This window comes from Tachyglossus aculeatus, chromosome 20 (genome assembly GCF_015852505.1).
Source record: "Tachyglossus aculeatus isolate mTacAcu1 chromosome 20, mTacAcu1.pri, whole genome shotgun sequence".
NCBI classification, from domain to species: Eukaryota; Metazoa; Chordata; class Mammalia; order Monotremata; family Tachyglossidae; genus Tachyglossus; species Tachyglossus aculeatus.
The window spans coordinates 30372418-30398193 of NC_052085.1; the positions used below are offsets into that span (position 1 = coordinate 30372418).

The 25776-nt window shown below is 45.3% G+C and overlaps 1 protein-coding gene across 7 annotated transcripts in view; it reads left to right on the top strand.

Moving 5' to 3' along the window:
• The window catches only part of DLG2 (discs large MAGUK scaffold protein 2), a 793095-nt gene that overhangs the window by 578192 nt on the left and 189127 nt on the right, over window positions 1-25776 (top strand). For all 7 annotated transcript variants that reach the window (XM_038761625.1, XM_038761626.1, XM_038761629.1 and 4 more), the window contains one exon: window positions 11449-11605. In XM_038761625.1, coding sequence (XP_038617553.1) covers window positions 11449-11605 — 157 coding nt within the window. The remainder of the gene's footprint in view (window positions 1-11448; window positions 11606-25776) is intronic.

Sequence of the window (25776 nt, forward strand, 5' to 3'; positions counted from 1 at the left end):
TGTGAATCCCAAACTCCTGGCACCCGTATTAGGGACTCAGTCTTCTTTCTGGCTTTCCTGCACCCAGCCTCCCCACTTCCTGTCCATATTTCCCTCTGCTGCCTGGATTATTTTTCTAAAACTTCATTCTTTGTATGTCTTCTTTCCCACTCCCCCAGAACTTTGGATCTTCCTTCAATCATATTTATTGAGCGCTTACAGTGTGCAGAGCGCTTGGGAAGTACAAGTTGGCAACATATAGAGACGGCCTCTACCCAACAGCGGGCTCACAGTCTAGAGGAGGGAGACAGACAACAAAACAAAACATATTAACAGAATAAAATAAATAGAATAAATGTGTACAAATAAAATAGAGTAATAAATACGTACAAACATATATACATATATACAGGTGCTGTGGGGAGGGGAAGGAGGTAAAGCAGGGGGATGAGGAGGGGGAGAGGAAGGAGGGGGCTCAGTCTGGGAAGGCCTCCTGGAGGAGGTGAGTTCTCAGTAAGACTTTGAAGGGAGGAAGAGAGCTACCTCTTTCTAGCTAGGAATGGATGATTGTCCATTCCTCTATGCATCCTCATCATCGTCATCATCATTATATTTTTTATAATGGCATTTATTAAGCGCTTACTACATGCAAAGCACTGTTCTAAGTGCTGGGGCGGTTACAAGGTGATCAGGTTGTCCCACTGGGGGCTCACAGTCTTAACCCCCATTTTACAGATGAGGTAACTGAGGCCCAGAGAAGTGAAGTGACTTGCCCAGAGTCACACAGCTGACAAGTGGCGGAGCCAGGATTTGAACCTGTGACCTCTGACTCCAAAGCCCTTGACTCTTTCCACTGAGCCACGCTGCTTCTCTCATTATTAATCAATCCATCAATCGTATTTATTGAGCGCTTACTGTGTGCAGAGCACTGTACTAACCGCTTGGGAAGTACAAGTTATTATTATTATTGTTGTTATTATTATTATTGTTATTTTTGGGAAGCAGCATGGCCTAGCGGATCGAGCACTGGCCTAGGAATCAGAAGGAGCAGAGTTCTAATCCCAGCTCTGCCAGTTGCTTGCTGTGCTTCAGTTTCCTCAAATGTAAAATAGGGATACCTAATTAACTTGTACCAGTCCTCCTTCTAGACTGTGAGCCCGCTGTTGGGTAGGGACCGTCTCTATATGTTGCCAACTTGCACTTCCCAAGCGCTTAGTACAGTGCTCTGCGCACAGTAAGTGCTCAATAAATACTATTGAATGAATGAATGAATGAACAGTGCTTGGCACGTAGTTAGTGCTTAATAAATGCCAGCATTATTATTATTAACTTTTCCAGTGCTCAGACACATGGTACGTGCTAAACAGATACCATTAAAAAAATTATTACTATATTTTTAAGAGCTTGCTACGTGTCAAACACTGTTCTAAGCACTAGGGAGGATACAAATTAATCAGATTGGCCACAGTCCCCATCCCATATGAGCTCAGAGTCTAAAGCATCAGGTAGAAAAACTCTTTCATGAGGGCAGGGGTCATGTCTACCAACTGTACTGTACTATACTCTCCTAAGCATTCAGTACAGTGCTCTGCACACAATAAGTGCTCAATAAATACGATTGAATGAATGAATAAATATGATTGAATGAATGAATGAATGAACAGTGCTTGGCGCTTAGTTAGTACTTAATAAATGCCAGCATTATTATTATTACCTTTTCCAGTGCTCAGACACATAGTAAGTGCTAAGCAGATACCATTAAAAAATTATTACTATATTTTTAAGAGCTTGCTACATGTAAACACTGCTCTAAGCACTGGGGAGGATACAAATTAATCAGATTGGCCACAGTCCCCATCCCATATGAGCTCAGGGTCTAAAACATCAAGTAGAAAAACTCTTTCATGAGGGCAGGGGTCATGTCTACCAACTCTACTGTACTATACTCTCACAAGCATTCAGTACAGTGCTCTGCACACAATAAGTGCTCAATAAATACGATTGAATGAATGAATAAATATGATTGAATGAATGAATGAATGAACAGTGCTTGGCGCATAGTTAGTACTTAATAAATGCCAGCATTATTATTATTACCTTTTCCAGTGCTCAGACACATAGTAAGTGCTAAACAGATACCATTAAAAAATTATTACTATATTTTTAAGAGCTTGCTACGTGTCAAACACTGTTCTAAGCACTGGGGAGGATACAAATTAATCTGATTGGCCACAGTCCCCATCCCATATGAGCTCAGGGTCTAAAACATTAAGTAGAAAAACTCTTTCATGAGAGCAGGGGTCATGTCTACCAACTCTACTGTACTATACTCTCCCAAGCATTCAATACAGTTCTCTGCACAGAGTAAGTGCTCAATAAATACAATTGAATGAATAAATACGATTGAATGAATGAATGAACAGTGCTTTGCACATAGTTAGTGCTTAATAAATGCCATCATTATTATTATTACCTTTTCCAGTGCTCAGACACATAGTAAGTGCTAAGCAGATACCATTAAAAAAATTATTACTATATTTTTAAGAGCTTGCTACATGTCAAACACTGTTCTAAGCACTAGGGAGGATACAAATTAATCTGATTGGCCACAGTCCCCATCCCATATAAGCTCAGGGTCTAAAACATCAAGTAGAAAAACTCTTTCATGAGGGCAGGAGTCATGTCTACCAACTCTACTGTACTATACTCTCCCAAGCATTCAGTACAGTGCTCTGCACACAGTAAGTGCTCACTAAATATGACTGAATGAATAAATACGATTGAATGAATGAATGAACAGTGCTTGGCATGTAGTTAGTGCTTAATAAATGCCATCATTATTATTATTACCTTTTCCAGTGCTCAAACACATAGTAAGTGCTAAGCAGATACCATTAAAAAAATTATTACTATATTTTTAAGAGCTTGCTACATGTAAACACTGCTCTAAGCACTGGGGAGGATACAAATTAATCAGATTGGCCACAGTCCCCATCCCATATGAGCTCAGGGTCTAAAACATCAAGTAGAAAAACTCTTTCATGAGGGCAGGGGTCATGTCTACCAACTCTACTGTACTATACTCTCACAAGCATTCAGTACAGTGCTCTGCACACAATAAGTGCTCAATAAATATGATTGAATGAATGAATAAATACGATTGAATGAATGAATGAATGAATGAACAGTGCTTGGCACGTAGTTAGTGCTTAATAAATGCCAGCATTACTATTATTAACTTTTCCAGTGCTCAGACACATAGTAAGAGTAGAAAAACTCTCTTTCATGAGGGCAGGGGTCATGTCTACCAACTCTACTATACTATACTCTCCCAAGCATTCAATACAGTGCTGTGTATCGCCCATCTCCTTCCTACCGTTCCTCTTCAAACTCCTTGATTGTGTTGTCTACACCCGCTGTGTCTCCACTTCCTCTCCTCCAATTCTCTCCTTGACCCCCTCCAATCTGGCTTCCACCCCTTTCACTTCCCAGAAACTGCTCTCTCAAAGGTCACCAGTGATATCACTTCTTGCCATTCGCTCAGTCGTATTTATTGAGCGCTTACTGCGTGCAGAGCACTGTACTGAGCGCTTGGGAAGCACAAGTTGGCAACATATAGACACGGTTCCCTACCCAACAGCGGGCTCACAGTCCCGAACTGCCTCTACTCCAACGTAATCCTCCACGACCTCTTAGCGATTTATTCAAATACGGCCGGGGTAAGGGGAAGCAGGGATTTCTGGTTCCCTGTTTCCTGCCCAACAAATAGCAAAACATCAGTCAGTCACTGGTATTTATTGAGCACCTACTGCAAGTTGGGCGCTGTACTGAGCACTCGGGGGTGAACAATAGAGGTAGACAACATGATTCTTGCCCACGAGGCGCACCATTACTGTTTTAAACTGTGTTCAACTCAATTTGCTTGTATCTACCCCAGTGCTTTCTAGACTGTGAGCCCACCGTTGGGTAGGGACCGTCTCTATGTGTTGCCAACTTGTCCTTCCCAAGCGCTTAGTACAGTGCTCTGCACACAGGAAGCGCTCCATAAATACGATTGATTGATTGCTTAGTACAGTGCCTGGCACATAGTAGGCGCTCAACAGATACCGCGAAAAAGGCAGCGTGGCTCAGTGGAAAGAGCACGGGCTTTGGAGTCAGAGGTCATGGGTTCGAATCCCGGCTCCGCCACATGTCTGCTGTGTGACCTTGGGCAAGTCGCTTAACTTCTCGGCGCCTCAGTTGCCTCATCTGGAAAATGGGGATGATGACTGTGAGCCCCACGCGGGACAACCTGATCACCTTGTATCCCCCCCAGCGCTTAGAACAGTGCTTGGCACATAGTAAGCGCTTAACAAATGCCATTATTATTATTATTATTATTAAACCAATGAGCCAGATTCCGTCTCCAACATTTTCTTTCTTGGAGGGGGCCAGGTGCCAGTTGCCCTCCCATTCATTCATTCATTCAATCGTATTTATTGAGCGCTTACTGCGTGCAGAGCACTGTACTGAGCGCTTGGGAAGTACAAGTTGGCAACATATAGAGACGGGCCCTACCCAACAACAGGCTCCCAGTGTAGACATGGTAGACATCAATCAATCAATCAATCAATCGTATTTATTGAGCGCTTACTATGTGCAGAGCACTGTACTAAGCGCTTGGGAAGTACAAATTGGCAACACATAGAGACAGTCCCTACCCAACAGTGGGCTCACAGTCTAAAAGGGGGAGACAGAGAACAGAACCAAACATACCAACAAAATAAAATAAATAGGATAGAAATGTACTAGTAAAATAAATAAATAAATAAATAAATAAATAGAGTAATAAATATGTACAACCATATATACATATATACAGGTGCTGTGGGGAAGGGAAGGAGGTAAGATGGGTAGACATCCCTTCTCAGGGCTAGGGATGGAGGGACCGCCCCTCCTTCTCCCTCCAGCCTCCCATTATGGACCTCATCTCGTCTAACTGCACATGGCCCCGTGGATAGAGCCCAGGCTTTGGAGTCAAAAGACCTGGGTTCTAATCCTGGCTCCTTCCTTTTTCTGCCGCGTGACCTTGGGGAAGTCATTTCACTTCTCTGTGCTTCCGTTTCCTCATCTGCGAATTGGGGATGAAGACTGTGAGCCCCATGTGGGGTCCAACCTGATTATCTTGTATCAGAGAAGCAGCAGGGCCTAGTGGCAACAGCACGGGCTTGGGAGCCAGAGGCCGTGGGTTCTAATCCCGGCTCCGCACTTGTCTGCTGTGTGACCTTGGGCAAGTGACGTAACTTCTCTGCGCCTCAGTTACCTCATCTGTCAAATGGGGATTGAGACTGCGAGCCCCATGCGGGTCAGGGACCGTGTCCAACATGATTACCTTGTATCTACCCCAGCGCTTAGAACAGCGCTTAGCGTTCATTCATTCAATTGTATTTATTGAGCGCTTACTGTGTGCAGAGCACTGTACTAAGCGCTTGGGAAGTACAAGTCGGCAACATAATAATAATAATAATTATGATGGTATTTGTTAAGCGCTTACTATGTGCAAAGCACTGTTCTAAGCGCTGGGGAGGTTTCAAGGTGATAATAATAATAATAATAATAATGATGGCATTTATTAAGCGCTTACTATATGCAAAGCACTGTTCTAAGCTCTGGGGAGGTTTCAAGGTGATCAGGCTGTCCCACGGCGGGGCTCGCAGTTTTAATCCCCATTTTACAGATGAGGGAACTGAGGCCCAGCGAAGTGAAGTGACTTGCCCAAAGTCACACAGCTGACACTTCTACACACTTCTATTTATTTTATTCTGTTAGTATGTTTGGTTTTGTTCTCTGTCTCCCCCTTTTAGACCGTGAGCCCGCTGTTGGGTAGGGACTGTCTCTATGTGTTGCCAATTTGTACTTCCCAAGCGCTTAGTACAGTGCTCTGCTCATAGTAAGCGCTCAATAAATACGATTGATGATGATGACAGTTGGCGGAGCCGGGATTTGAACCCATGGCCTCTGACTCCAAAGCCCAGGCTCTTTCCACTGAGCCACGCTGCTTCTCCATATAGAGATGGTCCCTACCCGACGACGGGCTCACAGTCTAGGACATAGAACATAGCACGTAGTAAGCACTTGCCAAATGCCATTTATGTGTATATATATATGTACATACGTACTATATACGTATAATATATATATATGTACGTATCTATATGTACATACGTATATTATATGCATATTGTATTATATATACACATATATAATGTATATGTACATACACATACATAGCTGTGTATATATGTTATATACACATATATAACTGCTGCCTCTCTCAACCCCTGCCCATGTATTCCATTCTATTCCACACTCTCATTCCCAGAAACAGGATAAATAGGAGGTGCCACCGTATGAAGTACTGGTAGCAAAAGGGATTTGTCCGTGTTGAATTGGTGCCGAGGGGCCTTAACGGGAGAGAGATGGGGCAGTGAAGCGTTGAAAGCCAGCCCTGCTGCCAATCCCAGCCACCATTCCCAAAGCCGGATGGTGGATGCCATCTGCTGTTGGAAAACTTAGGGACCCGAGCCAGTTTTCCGGCTCCAGCTGCCCACCGAGTCTCCTGTGACTCGGCCGTTGAGGCCGGCGGCCTCACGCCGTCCGATGGTCCATCCTTAATTCCTTAATAACGTTCGGCCTGAGGATGATCGTTACAGGTGAACTGAGTCACCTGTGAACAGTTAGCATCCTTCAGCGTGGGGAAACCACACGGCCTAGTGGATAGAGCCCGGGATTGGGAGTCAGAGATCGTTGGGTAGGGACCGTCTCTATATGTTGCCAACTTGTACTTCCCAAGCGCTTAGTACAGTGCTCTGCACACAGTAAGCGCTCAATAGATACGATTGAATGAATGAATGAATGGGTTCAAATCCCGGCTCTGCCAACTGTCAGCTCTGTGACTTTGAGCAAGTCATTTAATAATAATAATAATAATAATGGCATTTATTAAGCGCTTACTATGTGCAAAGCACTGTTCTAAGCTCTAGGGAGGTTACAAGGTGATCAGGTTGTCCCATGGGGGGCTCACAGTCTTCATCCCCATTTTCCAGATGAGGGAACTGAGGCCCAGAGAAATGAAGTGACTTGCCCAAAGTCACACAGCTGACAATTGGCGGAGTCGGGATTTGAACCCGTGACCTCTGACTCCAAAGCCCGGGCTCTTTCCACTGAGCCATGCTGCTTCTCAACTTCTCTGGGCTTCAGTTGCCTCATCTGTAAAATGGGGATGAAGACTGTGAGCCCCCCGTGGGACAACCTGATCACCTTGTAACCTCCCCAGCGCTTAGACAGTGCTTTGCACATAGTAAGCGCTTAATAAATGCCATCATCATTATTATTATTATTATTATTATAGGTTCAAATCCCGGCTCCACCACTTGTCAGCTGTGTGAACTTGGGCAGGCCACTTCACTTCTCTGTGCCTCAGTTACCTCATCTGTAAAATGGGGCTTAAGACTGTGAGCCCCACGTGGGACAACCTCATCGCCTTGTATCTCCCAGGGCTTAGAAAAGTGCTTCGCACATAGTAATCGCTTAACAAATGCTGTCATTATTATTATTATTATTATCTGGGTTCCAATCCCCGCTGCTCTGGTCAATCATTCGTATTGATGGAACACTCACTGTATAGAGCATCATCATCATCAACATCATCAATCGTATTTATTGAGCGCTTACTATGTGCAGAGCACTGTACTAAGCGCTTGGGAAGTACAAATTGGCAACATTATAGAGACACTGTACTAAGCGCTGGGGAGAATACAACAGAGTTGGTAGACACGCAGTAAGTTTATAGTGTTGTGGGCCCCTGCTCTGTAATCTTGGGCAAGTCACTTAACTTCTCAGGGCCTCAGTTTCGTCATCTGTGAACTGGGGATTTAATACCTGTTCTCCTTCCTCCGTCGTCTGTGTGGGACAAGGACCGTGTCCAATCTGATTATCTTTTAGCTCCCACAGGGCTTAATACAGTGCTTGACCTTTAGCAAGCACTTAGCAAATAGCACAGTTATTGTTATTTCACAGTGAGTTGCCATGGAGCCACTCCGAACTTAAGCACTTCTGCAGTTTGCCGAGTTTAAGAGGCCTAGCCATCTCTTGCCTTTTTCCAATCCCAGACTATAAATCCCAGTTCCATAGGGAAAGATGCCTTATATCTGCCATATCGTCCTTTTTTATTTTTATATTTTACTTCTTCAAATGACCAGTCCATTTCAGAGGCATCCGGGAGTCAAGATTCAGGCATCCCAACGGTGACACTTGGCCACATTTCCCATCAAATGAACGGCAAATCATTCATTTGTTTCTTAGAGTTCCACAACGCTCAAGGGCGATTGACGACTTTCTTCTTCCCTCATTAGACAAGCTTTGCCTTCAGGATCAATATTTACCAAGATTTAAAAAAAAAAAATAAAGGTTCTTTTATCAAATATTAGCTTTTCCAAGCCCACTGATTTCCTGGTGTGTTCACATTCTATTTTAACACTAATGATAGCTCAGAGAAAGAACGTTCATTTAACGATGGAGAGCTCTTAATGGCTGCAATTTCCCTTTTTAATATATGAAAATGATTTCTCTATCTCTGCTTTGAGGATTCAAACATGAACAGAGAACCAGGCAGGTGCCTGCCACTGGGGAAAGTATTTATGCCTTGATGGTAGGTTTTGATTCAAATTCGTAAAGGCAAACAAGGAGAGTGTTTCTTCCTCTTTGGGAATGAAAGGCAGTTTCAATTAAAGGATAAGGAGAGGAGAGAATGCAGGGTGTATCAAAGAAATAAGCAAACCCCCTATTTACCCTCTGGAGTCATTTGGAGAGAAACAGAAAAAGGCGAATCTCGGGCTTGACATTTCCAGACACTATAAAGTCAAAAGGCAGAGACTCGGCAACCTCGTAATCGGACAGGATGACATTTAATCAGAAATTGATTTTGCTTTGATTTCAGTATGAAGAAGAGATTGAATTTACCTCGTCAAGGACTTTATGCATAATAACAAATTGAGAACACACCTTGGGATGTCTTCTGGAGGAGGGTATTGAGAGAGAGAGAGTGTGTGTTTTAAAGAATATTTACCATAGATCCCGTGAAGATATTCCCTGAAAACCCACAGAGACAAAAAAAGAAATGTAGGCCAAACATTTAGAGAACGTCATGTTGTTTGATTCTTCGGTGAATATCTAGACTGTAAAATCCTCCTCTAGCATTAGAGAACGTCATGTTGTTCGATTCGTCAGTGAATATCTAGACTGTAAAATCCTCCTCTAGCATTAGGGAACGTCATGTTGTTCGATTCTTCAGTGAATATCTAGACTGTAAAATCCTCCTCTAGCATTAGAGAACGTCATGTTGTTCGATTCTTCAGTGAATATCTAGACTGTAAAATCCTCCTCTAGCTTTAGAGAACATCATGTTGTTCAATTCTTCAGTTAATATCTAGACTGTAAAATCCTCCTCTAGCTTTAGATAACGTCATCTTGTTCGATTCTTCAGTGAATATCTAGACTGTAAAATCCTCCTCTAGCATTAGGGAACGTCATGGTGTTCGATTCTTCAGTGAATATCTAGACTGTAAAATCCTCCTCTAGCATTAGAGAACGTCATGTTGTTCGATTCGTCAGTGAATATCTAGACTGTAAAATCCTCCTCTAGCTTTAGAGAACGTCATGTTGTTCGATTCTTCAGTGAATATCTAGACTGTAAAATCCTCCTCTAGCATTAGAGAACGTCATGTTGTTCGATTCTTCAGTGAATATCTAGACTGTAAAATCCTCCTCTAGCATGTAAGCCCCTCCTTCAGACTGTAAGCTAGACTGTAGGTTTGTTGTGGGCAGGGAATGTGTCTACCAACTCTGTTATACTGTACTCTCCCAAGTGCTTAGTACAGTGCTCTGCACATAGTAAGCGCTCAATAAATGCGATTGAATGAATGAATGAATGAACAAACCAAGGGAGATGCTTGTTCTTACGACTGGGGGAAAGATAAGGAATCCATGGCCATTTCACGATGGGCTGTTGGACTGGAAAGTTGCTGTTGCTTGAAGAATCATCCCTAACCCCAAAGGATGGAGCATGGACCAGATATTCACAATAAAGGGCCCCCTGATTGGAGCAGCTGGCCAGTCCCCCCAGAAACATCGGCCTCACACGGCCCAGGCTAATTCCCATTTCTGTTGTAATCGCTTACTTTGCTCACTTTTGGGAGGTGGTGTGGTCTACTGGGAAGCGCATGGTCTTGGGATGCGGCAAACCAAGGTTGTAGACCCTCTTCCACCATTTGCCAGCCATCTGGGCTTGGGGACGTCACTTAGTCTCCCCATGCCTCAATTTCTTTATCTGTAAAATGGAGATAAAGTAGCTTGTTCTCCCTCCATCTTAGACAGAGCCCCAGCGTGACAGGGATTGGGGCTGATTTGATTGTCCTGCCTCTGTTCACACGAGGATGGAATTTCCCTAAAACTTTCCTATCTGATTGTTGCCAGCTTGTAATTCCCAAGCGCTTAGTACAGTGCTCTGCACACAGTAAGCGCTCGATAAATACGATTGATTGATTGATTGATTGTGGGGACCTGCCCTGCAAAATTCTCTAATAGTAGCCGGCTAAAGGAGAGGGAATCATGTGGGGACTTGCCCTGCAAACTTCTCTAATAGTAGCTGGTTAAAGGAGAGGGAATCATTATGAATTCCCTCTCATTTGTACTTCCAATTTGTACTTCCCAAGTGCTTAGTACAGTGCTCTGCACATAGTAAGCGCTCAATAAATACGATTGGTGATGATGATGATGATATGAAAAGGTGGGATTTCAACTGGGTGTTTGACCTTTTGTTAGCTCTGGGCCATGAAGATCCAGTCATTACCAGGTGTCTGTGTGATCTGGTCGTCTTGGAACAAATGGGTCCAACCGTGAATGCATATTGTCGTCCAGTGTATTTGTTTGCGTGTTTATGTGGGGCGCACCATATGCACACAACAGACATCGAACTGACTTTATCCTTCTGCAGACTGTAAGCTTCCCTTGAAGACTATAAGCTCCTTGTGGGCAGCGATTGTGTCTACCAGCTCTGTTGTATTTACATCCCCAAGCGCTTAGTCCAGTGCTCTGCCCACACAGAGCGCCAATAACGGATTGATTCTTCTTTGTGCTTGTCCAGCAGTAGACCTCACCGGGTTTTACGCCTAACTGCAGGAGATTCTCCTGTGCCGGCCGAGGACGGCGTTAGAATTGGGAAGGAAATAGCCGAAGGAGTCGGCTGAGCGTCCACCGTGGGGAATATGAAAAGTGGGACATCCATCCCTTCATTAGCCTCTTTCTTAATGAGTTTGGTTTCCACAGCAGGGGAGGTACCACGGTGCCGACGGGACGGGGCCCGGCGGAGGAAGAGGAAGAGATGCCGACTGGGGCGGATCCGGGTCTGAGCAGTGTCCTTTATCTCCCCAGGGAGCCTCGGAAGGTCGTCTTGCATAAGGGCTCCACCGGGCTGGGCTTTAACATCGTGGGCGGAGAAGACGGAGAAGGCATCTTTGTGTCCTTCATCCTGGCGGGCGGGCCGGCGGATCTGAGCGGGGAGCTCCAGCGGGGGGACCAGATTCTGTCTGTGAGTACCGGGGACGGTCCCGTCCGTTCGGTTGTCTAATCTCTCCCAGGCCCGTCCAGACAAAGCCCCCCGTCGCAGGTCCGTCCCACCCCGCGGGCAGCCGACCAGGGGCCAGCGGGTCCCCGGGAGGACCGTGTGAAGGGGACCTCCCCGACATCATAATCATAATTACGGTATTTGTTAAGCGCTTACTATGTGCCAGGCACTGCACTAAGCGCTGGGGCAGAGACAAGCAGACGGGGTGGGACGCAGTCCCCGGCCCGTGTGGGGGCTGAAGTCTCGATCCCCGTTTTACAGGTGAGGTAACTGAGGCACAGAGACGTGAAGCGACTTGCCCAAGGTCACAGAGCGGCTAAGGGACGGAGTCGGGATTAGAACCCTTGACCCGCTGAATCCCAGCCCCGTGTTCCATCCACTACGCCATGCTGCTTCCCTGACGTCCATGGGCGGCATTACCGACCTAGACTGTGAGCCCGCTGTTGGGTAGGGACCGTCTCTATATGTTGCCAACTTGCCCAAGCGCTTAGTCCAGTGCTCTGCACACAGTAAGCGCTCAATAAATACGATTGAATGAATGAACGAATACCAACGGGGCATCTATCACGGTTCCCTCCAGCGTCCAGTTGCGGACCGCTCGCCAGTGGACGGGCCAAAACCCTCTTGACCCTACTGCCGTTTCTCAGCGCAAAACTCCCGGTTTTCATCCCGAATCTGCCGCTTACCTGCTGTGTGACCGTGGGCAAATCATTTCTCTGCGCCTCAGTTTCCTCATCCGTAAAATGGGGGTGAAATTCCTGTCCTCACTCCCCCTAAGACTATGAGCCCCATGTAGGACAGAGACTCAGGCAGACCTGATTATTTTTCCTTTACCGCAGCCCTTAGTACAGTGCTTGGTACATTCATTCATATTTATTGAGCGCTTACTGTGTGCAGAGCACTGTACTAAGCGCTTGGGAAGTCCAAGTTGGCAACATCTAGAGACGGTCCCTACCCAACAGTGGGCTCACAGTCTAGAAGACTGTGGTACATAGGTGCTCGACAAATATCACAGTTATTGTTAGTTACCACTATTCTTATTAATATATTCATTTCATTAGGTCGGTAGTGATTAAGCCCCAGCTTTTTCAGACCACTTTATTGGCGCTGGGGAGAGTACAAATTATATGTTTGTACAGATTTATTACTCTATTTTACTTGTACATATTTACTATTCTATTTATTTTGTTAATGATGTGCATAACAAATGCCATCATTATTATTATTGTTATTATCTAGCTTTATTTCTATTTGTTCTGACGACTTGTTAATGATGTGCATAACAAATGCCATCATTATTATTATTGTTATTATCTAGCTTTATTTCTATTTGTTCTGACGACTTGACACCTGTGCACATGTTTGGTTTTGTTGTCTGCCTCCCCCTTCCAGACTGTGAGCCGGTTGTTGGGTAGGGACCGTCTCTATATTTTGCCAACTTGTACTTCCCAGGCGCTTAGTACAGTGCTCTGCACACAGTAAGCGCTCAATAAATACGATTGAATAAATGCAAGTAAAGTGAGAACGGTGGCCCCTGACCTTAAGTGGCTTACAATCAATCAATTGTATTTATTGAGCGCTTACTGTGTGCAAAGCACTGTACTAAATGCTTGGGAAGTACAAGTTGGCAACATATAGAGACAGTCCTTACCCAACAGTGGGCTCACAGTCTAAAAGGGGGAGATGGAGAACAAAACCAAACATACTAACAAAATAAAATAAATAGAATAGATATGTACAAGTAAAATAAATAAATAAATAGAGTAATAAATATGTACAAACATATATACATATATACAGGTGCTGTGGGGAAGGGAAGGAGGTAAAATGGGGGGGATGGAGAGGGGGACGAGGGGGAGAGGAAGGAAGGGGCTCAGTCAAGACAGACAGGCAGGCATTCAGCGCTTAGAACTGTGCTTCGCACATAGTAAGCGCTTAATAAATGCCATCATCGTTATGTTGCCAACTTGTACTTCCCAAGCGCTTAGTACAGTGCTCTGCACGCAGTAAGCGCTTAATAAATGCCATCATCATTATGTTGCCAACTTGTACTTCCCAAGCGCTTAGTACAGTGCTCTGCACACAGTAAGCGCTCAATAGATACGATTGATTGATTGATTGATCATTATTATTATTATTGTGGAAACAGGAAGGAAAAAGTAGAAAGGAGAGCAGGTGACTCTGAAAGTGTGTCAAGATTAAAAGTGCTCAGACCCCCACTGGAATTCATTGGAGCGTCCATCTCCCCAGCTAGGTTTTTAAACTCCTTCAGGGCAGGGATCGTGTCACTTTACAGCTATATCTGTACTCTCCCAAGCGCTTAGAACAGTGCTCCGCCCAAAATAGGCCCTCAGTCCATCCTTTGATGGATTGGTTTTTGAACAAAGGTTAGCGTGAACCGTTCTTTCGGAAAAATGCCAGTGCCCAGCGGAACGGAGATCACCAGGAAGTCATTTGCAAACAGAAAGGGGTTTAGTTCAGTCTCTGTTGTCAAATTTTCTCATCTTCAAAAATTGACAAATACAACAGAAATAGCTCTGCTCTAACGATCATTTTCTAAAACTCCACAAGGGGGCGGTGGAGGACTGGAATTTACTTTGATTGAATCAATAATTTTGGCATTAAGCGCTTACTATGTGCAAAGCACTGTTCTAAGCGCTGGGGAGGTTACAAGGTGATCAGGTTGTCCCATGTGGGGCTCACAGTCTTCATCCCCATTTTACAGATGAGGAACTGAGGCACAGAGAAGTAATAATAATAATAGTAACGGCATTTATTAAGCTCTTACTATGTGCAAAGCACTGTTCTAAGCGCTGGGGAGGTTACAAGGTGATCAGGTTGTCCCACGGGGGGCTCACAGTCTTAATCCCCATTTTACAGATGAGGAGCTGAGGCACAGAGAAGTTAAGTAATAATAATAATGGCATTTGTTAAGCACTTACTATGTGCAAAGCACTGTTCTAATCGCTGGGGAGGTTACACAGTGATCAAGTTGTCCCATGTGGGGCTGACAGTCTTAATCCCCATTTTACAGATGAGGAACTGAGGCACAGTGAAGTTAAGTAATAAGAATAATAATAATAATGGCATTTATTAAGCGCTTACTATGTGCAAAGCACTGTTCTAAGCGCTGGGGAGGTTACAAGGTGATCAGGTTGTCCCCCGGGGGGCTCACAGTCTTAATCCCCATTTTACAGATGAGGAACTGAGGCACAGAGAAGTTAAGTAATAATAATAATGGCATTTATTGAGCACTTACTATGTGCAAAGCACTGTTCTAAGCGCTGGGGAGGTTACAGAGTGATCAGGTTGTCCCATGTGGGGCTCACAGTCTTAATCTTCATTTTACAGATGAGGAACTGAGGCATAGAGAAGTTAAGTAATAATAATAATGGCATTTATTAAGCACTTACTATGTGCAAAGCACTGTTCTAAGCGCTGGGGAGGTTACAGAGTGATCAGGTTGTCCCCCAGGGGGCTCACAGTCTTAATCCCCATTTTACAGTTGAGGAACTGAGGCACAGAGAAGTTAAGTAATAATAATAATAATAATAATAATGGCATTGATCAATCAATCAATCAATCAATCAATCGTATTTATTGAGCGCTTACTATGTGCAGAGCACTGTACTAAGCGCTTGGGAAGTACAAATTGGCAACACATAGAGACAGTCCCTACCCAACAGCGGGCTCACAGTCTAAAAGGGGGAAGCGCTTCCTATGTGCAAAGCACTGTTCTAAGTGCTGGGGAGGTTACAAGGTGATCAGGTTGTCCCCCGGGGGGCTCACAGTCTTAATCCCCATTTTACAGATGAGGGAACTGAGGCACAGATCAGACTGTGAGGAAGATGTCATCACCATAAAAGAGGAAGGAGAGTAACTTCAGGCCCTGAGGGTCGCAAGTGCTTGTGGGGGGCGAGGCCGGTGGGCACAGCCGTGGGAGCGAACGTCTTCCTTGCTCAGGTTTCACCCAGTCACACTGGCAGGCACTCAAATTTCCAATCAATCAATCAATCAATCAATCAATCGTATTTCTCGAGCGCTTACTATGTGCAGAGCACTGTACTAAGCGCTTGGGAAGTCCAAGTTGGCAACATCTAGAGACAGTCCCTACCCAACAGCGGGCTCACAGTCTAGAAGGGGGAGACAGACAACAAAACCAAACATATTAACAAAATAAAATAAATAGAATAGATATGTACAAGTAAAATAAATAAATAGAGCAATAAATGCGTACAAACATATATAGATATATATAGGTGCTGTGGGGAAGGGAAGGAGGGAAGGAGGGGTTCAGTTTGGGAAGGCCTCCTGGAGGAGGTGAGCTCTCAGTAGGGCCTTGAATCAATCAATCAATCAATCAATCATTTATTGAGCGCTTATTGTGTGCAGAGCACTGTACTAAGCGCTTGGGAAGTACAAGTTGGCAACATATAGAGACAGTCCCTACCCAACAGTGGGCTCACAGTCTAAAAGGCATCTTGAAGGGATACGATGCCTTCCACGCGTCGTATCCGAACCCTGAGAAGGAGGGTGCGACTTTTCTTTGCGGGAGTGGGGAGAGTGATAGCCGTGATGCTATTTATTGAGAACCTAAAGTCTGCAACACGCTGTACAAAGCATTAGGGAAAGTGTAGCATCGGTACAGGGCACGTTTCCTGCCCACGAGGAGCATCCACTCTAAGAACAGGGTACTGAGGGCTGTGTCTTTGAAGGGATTGGGAAAAAGCAATTAATCAGTGGTGTTTGTTGAGTGCTTACTCATCATCAATCGTATTTATTGAGCGCTTACTATGTGCAGAGCACTGTACTAAGCGCTTGGGAAGTACAAATTGGCAACACATAGAGACAGTCCCTACCCAACAGTGTGCTCACAGTCTAAAAGGGGGAGACAGAGAACAAAACCAAACATACTAACAAAATAAAATTAATAGAATAGATATGTACAAGTAAAATAAATAGAGTAATAAATACGTACAAACATATATACATATATACAGGTGCTGTGGGGAACGGAAGGAGGTAAGATGGGGGGGATGGAGAGGGGGACGAGGAAGGAAGGGGCTCAGTCTGGGAAGTTAAATAATAATAACAATAATAATAACAGCATTCATTAAGCGCTTAAAGGAAACACTTGGGGGAGTACAGTACAATAATAATAATGATGATGGCATTTATTACTATTACTATGTGCAAAGCACGGTTCTAAGCGTTGAGGAGGTTACAGGGTGATCAGGTTGTCCCACGGGGGGCTCACAGACTTAATCCCCATTTTACAGACGAGGGAACTGAGGCACAGAGAAGTGAAGTGGCTTGCCCAGAGTCACACAGCTGAGCCCCTGTGAACCCCTGACCTCTGACTCCAAATCCCGTGCCCTTTCCACTGAGCCACACCGCTTTTCCGTGGATGGAAAGGAGATGGGGAGGCAGTAGAGTGGGTAAGACACCTTCCCTGTCCACAAGAAGCTTACAGACCCAAAGGGAAATATATTAACATAAATGTAAAAACTATGGGTGTAATAATAAATTATAATAATGGTGTTTGTTAAGCACTTACTATGTGCCAAGCAGTGCTATGGGGCTGAGGGTGACGGGAATATCAAGTGTCCAAAAGGTTCAAAAGCCCGGGCTTGGGAGTCAGAGGACGTGGGTTCTAATCCCGGCTCCGCCATTTGTCTGCCGTGTGACGTTGGGCAAGTCGCTTCACTTCTCTCTGCCTCATTTACCTCATCTATCATCATCATCAATCGTATTTATTGAGCGCTTACTGTGTGCAGAGCACTGTACTAAGCGATTGGGAAGTACAAGTTGGCAACATATAGAGACAGTCCCTACCCAACAGTGGGCTCACAGTCTAAAAGGGGGAAGACAGAGAACAAAACCAAACATACTAACAAAATAAAATAAATAGAATAGATATGTACAAGTAAAATAAATAAATAATAATAAATAAATAGAGTAATAAATATGTACAAACATATATACATATATACAGGTATAAAATGGGAATGAAGACTGTGGAACAGAGAAGCAGCGTGGCTCAGTGGAAAGAGCCCGGGCTTTGGAGTCAGAGATGATGGGTTCAGTTCCCGGCTCCGCCAATTGTCAGCTGTGTGACTTTGGGCAAGTCACTTAACTTCTCTGTGCCTCAGTTCCCTCCTCTGTAAAATGGGGATTAAGACTGTGAGCCCCCCGTGGGACACCCTGATCACCTTGTAATAATAATATTAATAATAATAATGGCATTTATTAAGCGCTTACTACGTGCAAAGCACTGTTCTAAGCGCTGGGGAGGTTACAAGGCGATCAAGTTGTCCCCCGTGGGGCTCACAGTCTTCATCCCCATTTGACAGATGAGGGAACTAAGGCCCAGAGAAGAAGCGACTTGCCCGAAGTCACCCAGCTGACAAGTGGCGGAGCCGGGATTTGAACCCACAACCTCTGACTCCCAAGCCCGGACTCTTTCCGCTGAGCCACGCTGCTTCTCAGTGCTTAGAATAGTGCTTTGCACATAGTAAGCGCTTAATAAATGCCATTCATTCATTGTCATATTTATTGAGCGCTTACTGTATGCAGAGCACTGTACTAAGCGCTTGGGAAGTACAATCAATCAATCGTATTTATTGAGTGCTTACTGTGTGCAGAGCACTGTACTAAGCGCTTGGGAAGTACAAGTTGGCAACACATAGAGACGGTCCCTACCCAACAGTGGGCTCACAGTCTAGAAGGGGGAGACAGAGAACAAAACAAAACATATTAACAAAATAATATAAATAGACTATGTACAAGTAAAATAAATAGAGTAATAAACATATATACTATATATATATACATATACATATATGTATATACATACATATAAATACATATATATGTATGTATATACATATATATACACATACATATATATACATATATATAAAGTAATATACATATATGTGCAAACATATGCATATTACTTTATATATATGTATATATATGTATGTATATACATATATATACGCATACATATATATATACATATATATAAAGTAATATACATATATGTACAAACATATATGCATATATACAGGTGCTGTGGGGAAGGGAAGGAGGTAAGGCGGGGGGGATTGAGAGGGGAAGGAGAGGGCTCAGTTTAGGAAGTGACGGAGCTGGGAGTAGAACTCAGCACTTCGAACAGTGCTTCGCACATAGTAAGCGCTTAATAAATGCCATCAAAAAAACCCAAAAAAACTCAGGTCCTCTGCCTCCTGGGCCCGAGCTCTAACCACTAGGCCACACTGCTTCCATCATCATCATCATCATCATCATCATCATCATCATCATCATCATCATCAACCTGATTACCTTGTATCTACCCCAGTGCTTAGAACAGTGCTTGGTGCATAGGAAGCACATAGAAAATGCAATAATAATAATAATAATAATAATAATAATAATAATAATAATAACAATAATAATAATAATAATACAGATCCAAGGGTAGTCCGAGGCAAGGCAGAAAGAGGGGTTGACTGGTGAAGCCAAAAAGAATTTTTTTTCAAAATACGAAGAAATGCAATTCGGGCTGAGCGGATCTGTGTAAGCTCATAGAGTTGGGGAGGCTCGGGGCCACCGGGTCGGATCTCCCAAAGTCAGAAGGCGGCATTCCCGTCAGGAGAGCCAGTCCCGGTGGGCAGTTGGGCTCCAACCATCCCGGAGGTCAGCGTGGGAAGCCCGGGGCAGGGCCAAACCCCGTCTTTTCTCCAAATGCCCTCCTGCCCTTTGAGCCGGGGAGGCCTCGGCTTCACTTTTCCAATGAGGAAAAGCCATCTGGAGATGGGTGTGCTCTCCGGGAGAGGCAGGAATGGGAGGGAGACTCCGCCCGCAGGAGGGAGCGGCCAGGATGCAGCAGGAGAGAGAGCTCTGGGGAGGAGGGAGCTCGGCGGGGAGACCGAGGCAACAATCAGAACAGGACGGCGGCAGGAGGAGGAAGGTAAGAGGCGAATTCAGGTGGGAAGAGCCGGGAAAGGCGACAGAGCCAGCGTCGGGAGAGCAGGGAGACGGGGGCCTTTTTTTCCCGGAGATGGGAAGGAAAATTCAGCAGGAAGGAGGAGATCGGGAACCAACACCGCCGATGTCTTGATTTATATAGCAACTTTAGCCGGCGCCGACTGCTTTATGTAACTGGAGAGGATGCGTGAGGTATCCCGAGTTAGTACAGCCCTCCGCTTACAGTGAGCGCTCGGTAAATCATCATCAATCGTGTTTATTGAGCGCTTACTGGGTGCAGAGCACTGTACTAAGCGCTTGGGAAGTACAAGTTGGCAACATCTAGAGGCAGTAAATACCAGTGATCGCTTGGTACCGATGTCCCGAAGTACTGTGGTAAGAGCTGGATTGCGCACAAATGACCCCATAGTCAGAATTTAAAGGAAGAGGTATCTTCCGTCAGTCCATCTGTCAATGGTATTTGTCGATCAGAGGTATTTATAGAGTACTTATTGTGGGCTGAGTACTGTACTAAGCGCTTAGGAAAGTAGGACACAGTAGAGTTGGTAGACGCGATTCCTGCCCACAGGGCACTTATGAGTCTATATGGGGAATAATAATAATAATAATGATGGCATTTATTAAGCGCTTACTATGTGCAAAGCACTGTTCTAAGCGCTGGGGAGGTTACAAGGTGATCAGGTTGTCCCATGGGGGGCTCACAGTCTTAATCCCCATATTACAGATGAGGGAACTGAGGCCCAGAGAAGTGAAGTGACTTGCCCAAAGTCACACAGCTGACAAGTGGCGGAGCTGGGATTTGAACCCATGCCCTCTGACTCCAAAGCCCGGGCTCTTTCCACTGAGCCACGCTGCTTCTCCAGAAGCAGAAGCAACCTTGGGCAAGTCACTTCACTTCTCTGGAGCCTCAGCTATCTCGTTTGTAGACTGTGAGCCCGCTGTTGGGTAGGGACCGTCTCTATATGTTGCCGACTTGTTCTTCCCAAGCGCTTAGTACAGTGCTCTGCACACAGGAAGCGCTCAATAAATACGATTGAATGAATGAATTTGTAAAGTGGAGATTAAGCCAGTGAGCCTCAGGTGGGACAGGGACTCTGTCCAACCTGATCACCTTGTATCTACCCCAGCGTTTAAAACAGTGCCTGGCACACAGCGCTTAACAAATAGCATTTAAAAAAAGACACTCTTCTAGCTTTCATTCCGTCCGTCGCGTATCATTTAAAAAAAGACTCTTCATTCATTCATTCATTCATGCATTCAATCGTATTTATCGAGCGCTTACTGTGTGCAGATTTAAAAAAAGACCATTCATTCATTCATTCATTCATTCAATCGTATTTATCGAGCGCTTACTGGGTGCAGAGCACTGTATTAAGCGCTTGGGAAGTACAAACTGGAAACATCTAGAGACGGTCCCTACCCAACAGCAGGCTCACAGTCTAAAAGGGGGAGACAGACAACAAAACAAAACATATCAACAAAATAAAATAACTCCGGACCGTGAGCCCGTTGTTGGGTAGGGACCGCTTCTACCTTTCATTCCATCCTCCGCGAGTGTGGAAATCCCACCCGCTAACTGGAAAATCAGCCGCTCCCGAGATGGAGTTTCCTCTCGTTCAAGTTGTATTTCCTGAAGTGGTGATGGGTTGGCGGCCACATAGTAAGCGCTTAATAAATGCCATCATCATTATTATTATTATTATTATTATTATTATTCTAGACTGTGAGCCCACCTGTGGGGTAGGGACCATCTCTAGATGTTGCCAACTTGGACTTCCCAAGGGCTTAGTACGGTGCTCTGCACACAGGAAGCGCTCAATAAATACGATTGATTGATTGATTGATTGATTGATTGATTGATCCACCCTCCTGCCCCCCCGGGACCAGGACTAAACTTTCCGAGGTGGCAGCTATGGTGGGGTGGGGTCTGGGGCCGGAGAGAAGAGCTGCCCGTTGATTGCTGACCCTCCCCTGGGGTGGTCACCATTGTCGAGCGAGGGGCTTTGCCGGCGGCTCCGCGGCCGGGAGTTGTGAAAGCGCCATCGGAGGTAAGGCAAGGGCGGGAAGACTGTGAGCCCACTGTTGGGTAGGGACTGTCTCTATATGTTGCCAACTTGTACTTCCCAAGCGCTTAGTACAGTGCTCTGCACACAGTAAGCGCTCAATAAATACGATTGATTGAAGGAAAGGAGGAAAACCAAGGCTGGTCCCTCATCAGCCTTTTTGGCTACATTCGTAATTAGGACGATTAGTAGAGGCAATTATTAGGGCGATTATTAATGAGAAGCAGCGTGGCTCAGTGGAAAGGGCGCGGGCTTTGGAGTCAGAGGCCATGGGTTCGAATCCCGGCTCCACCATTAGCTGTGTGACTTTGGGCAAGTCGCTTCACTTCTCTGGGCCTCAGTTATCTCATCTGGAAAATGGGGATAAAGATTCTGAGCCTCCCGTGGGACAACCTGATCATCTTGTAACCTCCTCAGTGCTTAGAACAGTGCTTGGCACATAGTAAGTGCTTAATAAATGTCATTATTATTGCTATTATTATAAAATGGGCTTTGAGGCCCCCGTGGGACAACCTGATCATCTTGTAACCTCCCCAGCGCTTAGAACAGTGCTTGGCACATAGTAAGCGCTTAATAAATGCCATTATTATTACTATTATTATAAAATGGGCTGTGAGGCCCCCGTGGGACAACCTGATCATCTTGTAACCTCCCCAGCGCTTAGAACAGTGCTTTGCACATAGTAAGTGCTTAATAAATGTCATTATTATTACTATTATTATAAAATGGGGATTAAGACTGTGAGCCCCCCGTGGGACAACCTGATCATCTTGTAACCTCCCCAGCGCTTTGAACAGTGCTTTGCACATAGTAAGTGCTTAACAAATGTCATTATTATTACTATCATTATAAAATGGGGATTAAGACTGTGAGCCCCCCGTGGGACAACCTGAACATCTTGTAACCTCCCCAGCGCTTAGAACAGTGCTTGACACATAGTAAGCGCTTAATAAATGCCATCATCATTATTACTATTATTATTGTTAAGCATTTGCTGGGGTGGATATAAAGTAATCAGATTGGATCGAAGATTAGATTGGGCCCATCCCTATCTGTAGTTGCTCACTACTGAAACACAAACTTAAGCCATGAAAGTGAACAATAGCTTAAATTTGCAGTCTGCCCTCATCTGCTAGACTGTGAGCCCGCTGTTGGGTAGGGACCGTCTCTGTATGTTGCCAACTTGTACTTCCCAAGCGCTTACTACAGTGCTCTGCACACAGTAAGTGCTCAATAAATACAATTGAATGAAATGAATTTTTCCTAAGGACCTTTCATTTTCTTTATCTCAGATTGCCCTCTCAGCAACTCTTTGTTAGGTTGGAGGAGCAGTCATAATTATCCCCATTTTACAGATGAGGAAAAGAGGCCCAGAGACGGTAAATGACTTGGCCAAGGTCACTCGGGAGGCCCGTGGTGGGGACGGGACTAGAATTCAGCTTGGTCCCTGTGAAGCGTTCCATATTATTACATATCTATTCTACTTATTTTATTTTGTTAATATGTTTTGTTGTCTGTCTCCCCCTTCTAGACTGTGAGCCCACTGTTGGGTAGGGACCGTCTGTATATGTTGCCAACATGTACTTCCCAAGCGCTTAGTACAGTGCTCTGCACACAGTAAGCGCTCAATCAATACAATTGAATGAGTGAATGAATGAATGAAGAAGGTCTCCAAAGGGATTGTGAGCCCACTCTTCGAGACTGTGAGCCCACTGTTGGGTAGGGACTGTCTCTATATGTTGCCAATGTGTATTTCCCAAGCGCTTAGTACAGTGCTCCGTACACAGTAAGCGCTCAATCAATACGATTGAATGAATGAATGAATGAAGAAGGTCTCCGAAGGGATTGTGAGCCCACTCTCCTAGACTGTGAGCCCACTGTTGGGTAGGGACCATCTCTATATGTTGCCAATGTGTATTTCCCAAGCGCTTAGTACAGTGCTCTGCACACAGTAAGCACTCAATCAATACGATTGAATGAATGAACAAATGAAGAAGGTCTCCGAAGGGATTGTGAGCCCACTCTTCTAGACTCTGAGCCCACTGTTAGGTAGGGACCGTCCCTATATGTTGCCAACGTGGACTTCCCAAGCGCTTAGTACAGCGTTCTGCACACAGCGCTCAATAAATACGATTGAATGAATGAAGGGATGTGTGCAGAATGCTACATCGCGAGGGAGAGGAGTGGAGAATCGGTCTGTAAGGAGGCAGGACCGAAATGGGTGTAGCTTGCTGTGAGGGACCCCAACTTCCAGTTATCCTTTGTGGGAAACACTGGAAGATGGGGGGTTAAGGGGAGCGGAGCAAGGCGGAGGGTTGTTCCCTCTGTGAGTTTGTGTTTTCGGGCAGGTTTGTGGAGGTCCGCTGCCGCTTGATTTTTCAGCTCTGTTTTCCAGTGGGGAATTGTCGGCCAGAGCAAAGCGGCCTACCGACTGAGATGTCTGACCCCGAGACTGTGCTAGCTGGGCAAGCAGTGTGGCTCAGTGGAAAGAGCCCGGGCTTTGGAGTCAGAGGTCATGGGTTCGAATCCCGGCTCCACCACTTGTCAGCTGTGTGACTTTGGACAAGTCACTTCACTTCTCTGGGCCTCAGTTCCCTCATCGTAAAATGGGGATGAAGACTGTGAGCCCCTCGTGGGGCAACCTGATTACCTTGTATCTACCCCAGCGCTTAGAACAGTGCTTTGCACATAGTAAGCACTTAATAAATGCCATCATTATGATTAAAGACCCTATCTACGGTGGTGTGTTTCAGCCTGGGTTCTGGTCTGTAGCCACATCGCGGTCCAGGAAGCGCGGAGTTATCAGCACGCCAAAAAACAGGAGAGGTTGCCGTTGGAATTTGGAAGTCACTTACGTGAGCAGCAAACCTTCCATTTTCCATTTCTGCCGCTGCTCAGGAGGCGGATCCAGAATTGAGGGGTCAAAGCCACCTGTCAAACGTTCTCATTCGACGTCCAGCACAGCACCCTCCAGCCGGGGAGGTTTTGTCGCTGCTTCAGACGAAACGGGCAGGTTGCGTGCCCCAAGAACTTGTGACTAGGAGGAAAGCGCTCGGGTTTTGCGCTGACTTGAGTTAGGTATCGGTCCCTTTCGACACTGACACATTCTCAGGCAACTCTGGCTTTTCAGTCCCCAGCGGAGATTCTCACTCCCTGAGATTCCTTGCCCAAACCATCTGCACGCAGTAAGTGCTCAATAAATAATAATAATAATGGCATTTATTAAGCACTTACTATGTGCAAAGCACCGTTCTAAGCGCTGGGGAGTTTACAAGGCGATCAAGTTGTCCCCCGGGGGGCTCACAGTCTTCATCCCCATTTTCCAGATGAGGGAGGCCCAGAGAAGTGAAGCGACTTGCCCAAAGTCACACAGCTGACAAGTGAAAGAGCCGGGATTTGAACCCATGACCTCTGACTCCCAAGCCTGGGCTCTTTTCACTGAGCCGTTGATCGAAAGCATCAGACTTTGAACAAGGTCGGCATCCCCCCACCCCCGATCGGTTTCTTCAGCCTGGCGTGGAAACAGGGAGCGTGAAGGGAGTGGGCATCCCTCAATCAATCGATAGTATAGCCTGGGGCTGGGATAAGAAGGACCTGGTCCTTCTAATCCTGGCTCTGCCGCTTTTCTTCCGTGTGACCCTGGGCAAGTCATTTAACTTCTGTGTGCCTCGGTTACCTCATCTGTAGAATGGGGATTTAGACTGTGAGCCCCATTTGGGACAATCTGATTAGCTTGTATCTAGTGCTTAGAACAGTGCTTGACACATAGGGCTGAACAAATACCATTATTATCATGATTATTATTATTATATTACAGTGTGCAGAGCGCTCTGCGTAGGAGAGTACAGCAAAAATAGAGGGAGAGACAACCCCTGTCCTCAAGGAGTTTACAGTCCAGTGGACCAAAGGCTATTTGACTGTGAGCCCACTCTTTTAGACTGTGAGCCCACTGTTGGGTAGGGACTGTCTCTATATGTTGCCAACTTGTACTTACCAAGCGCTTAGTACAGTGCTCTGCACACAGTAAGCGCTCAATAAATACGATTGATGATGATGATGATTTGTCTCTTTCCTTAGAAT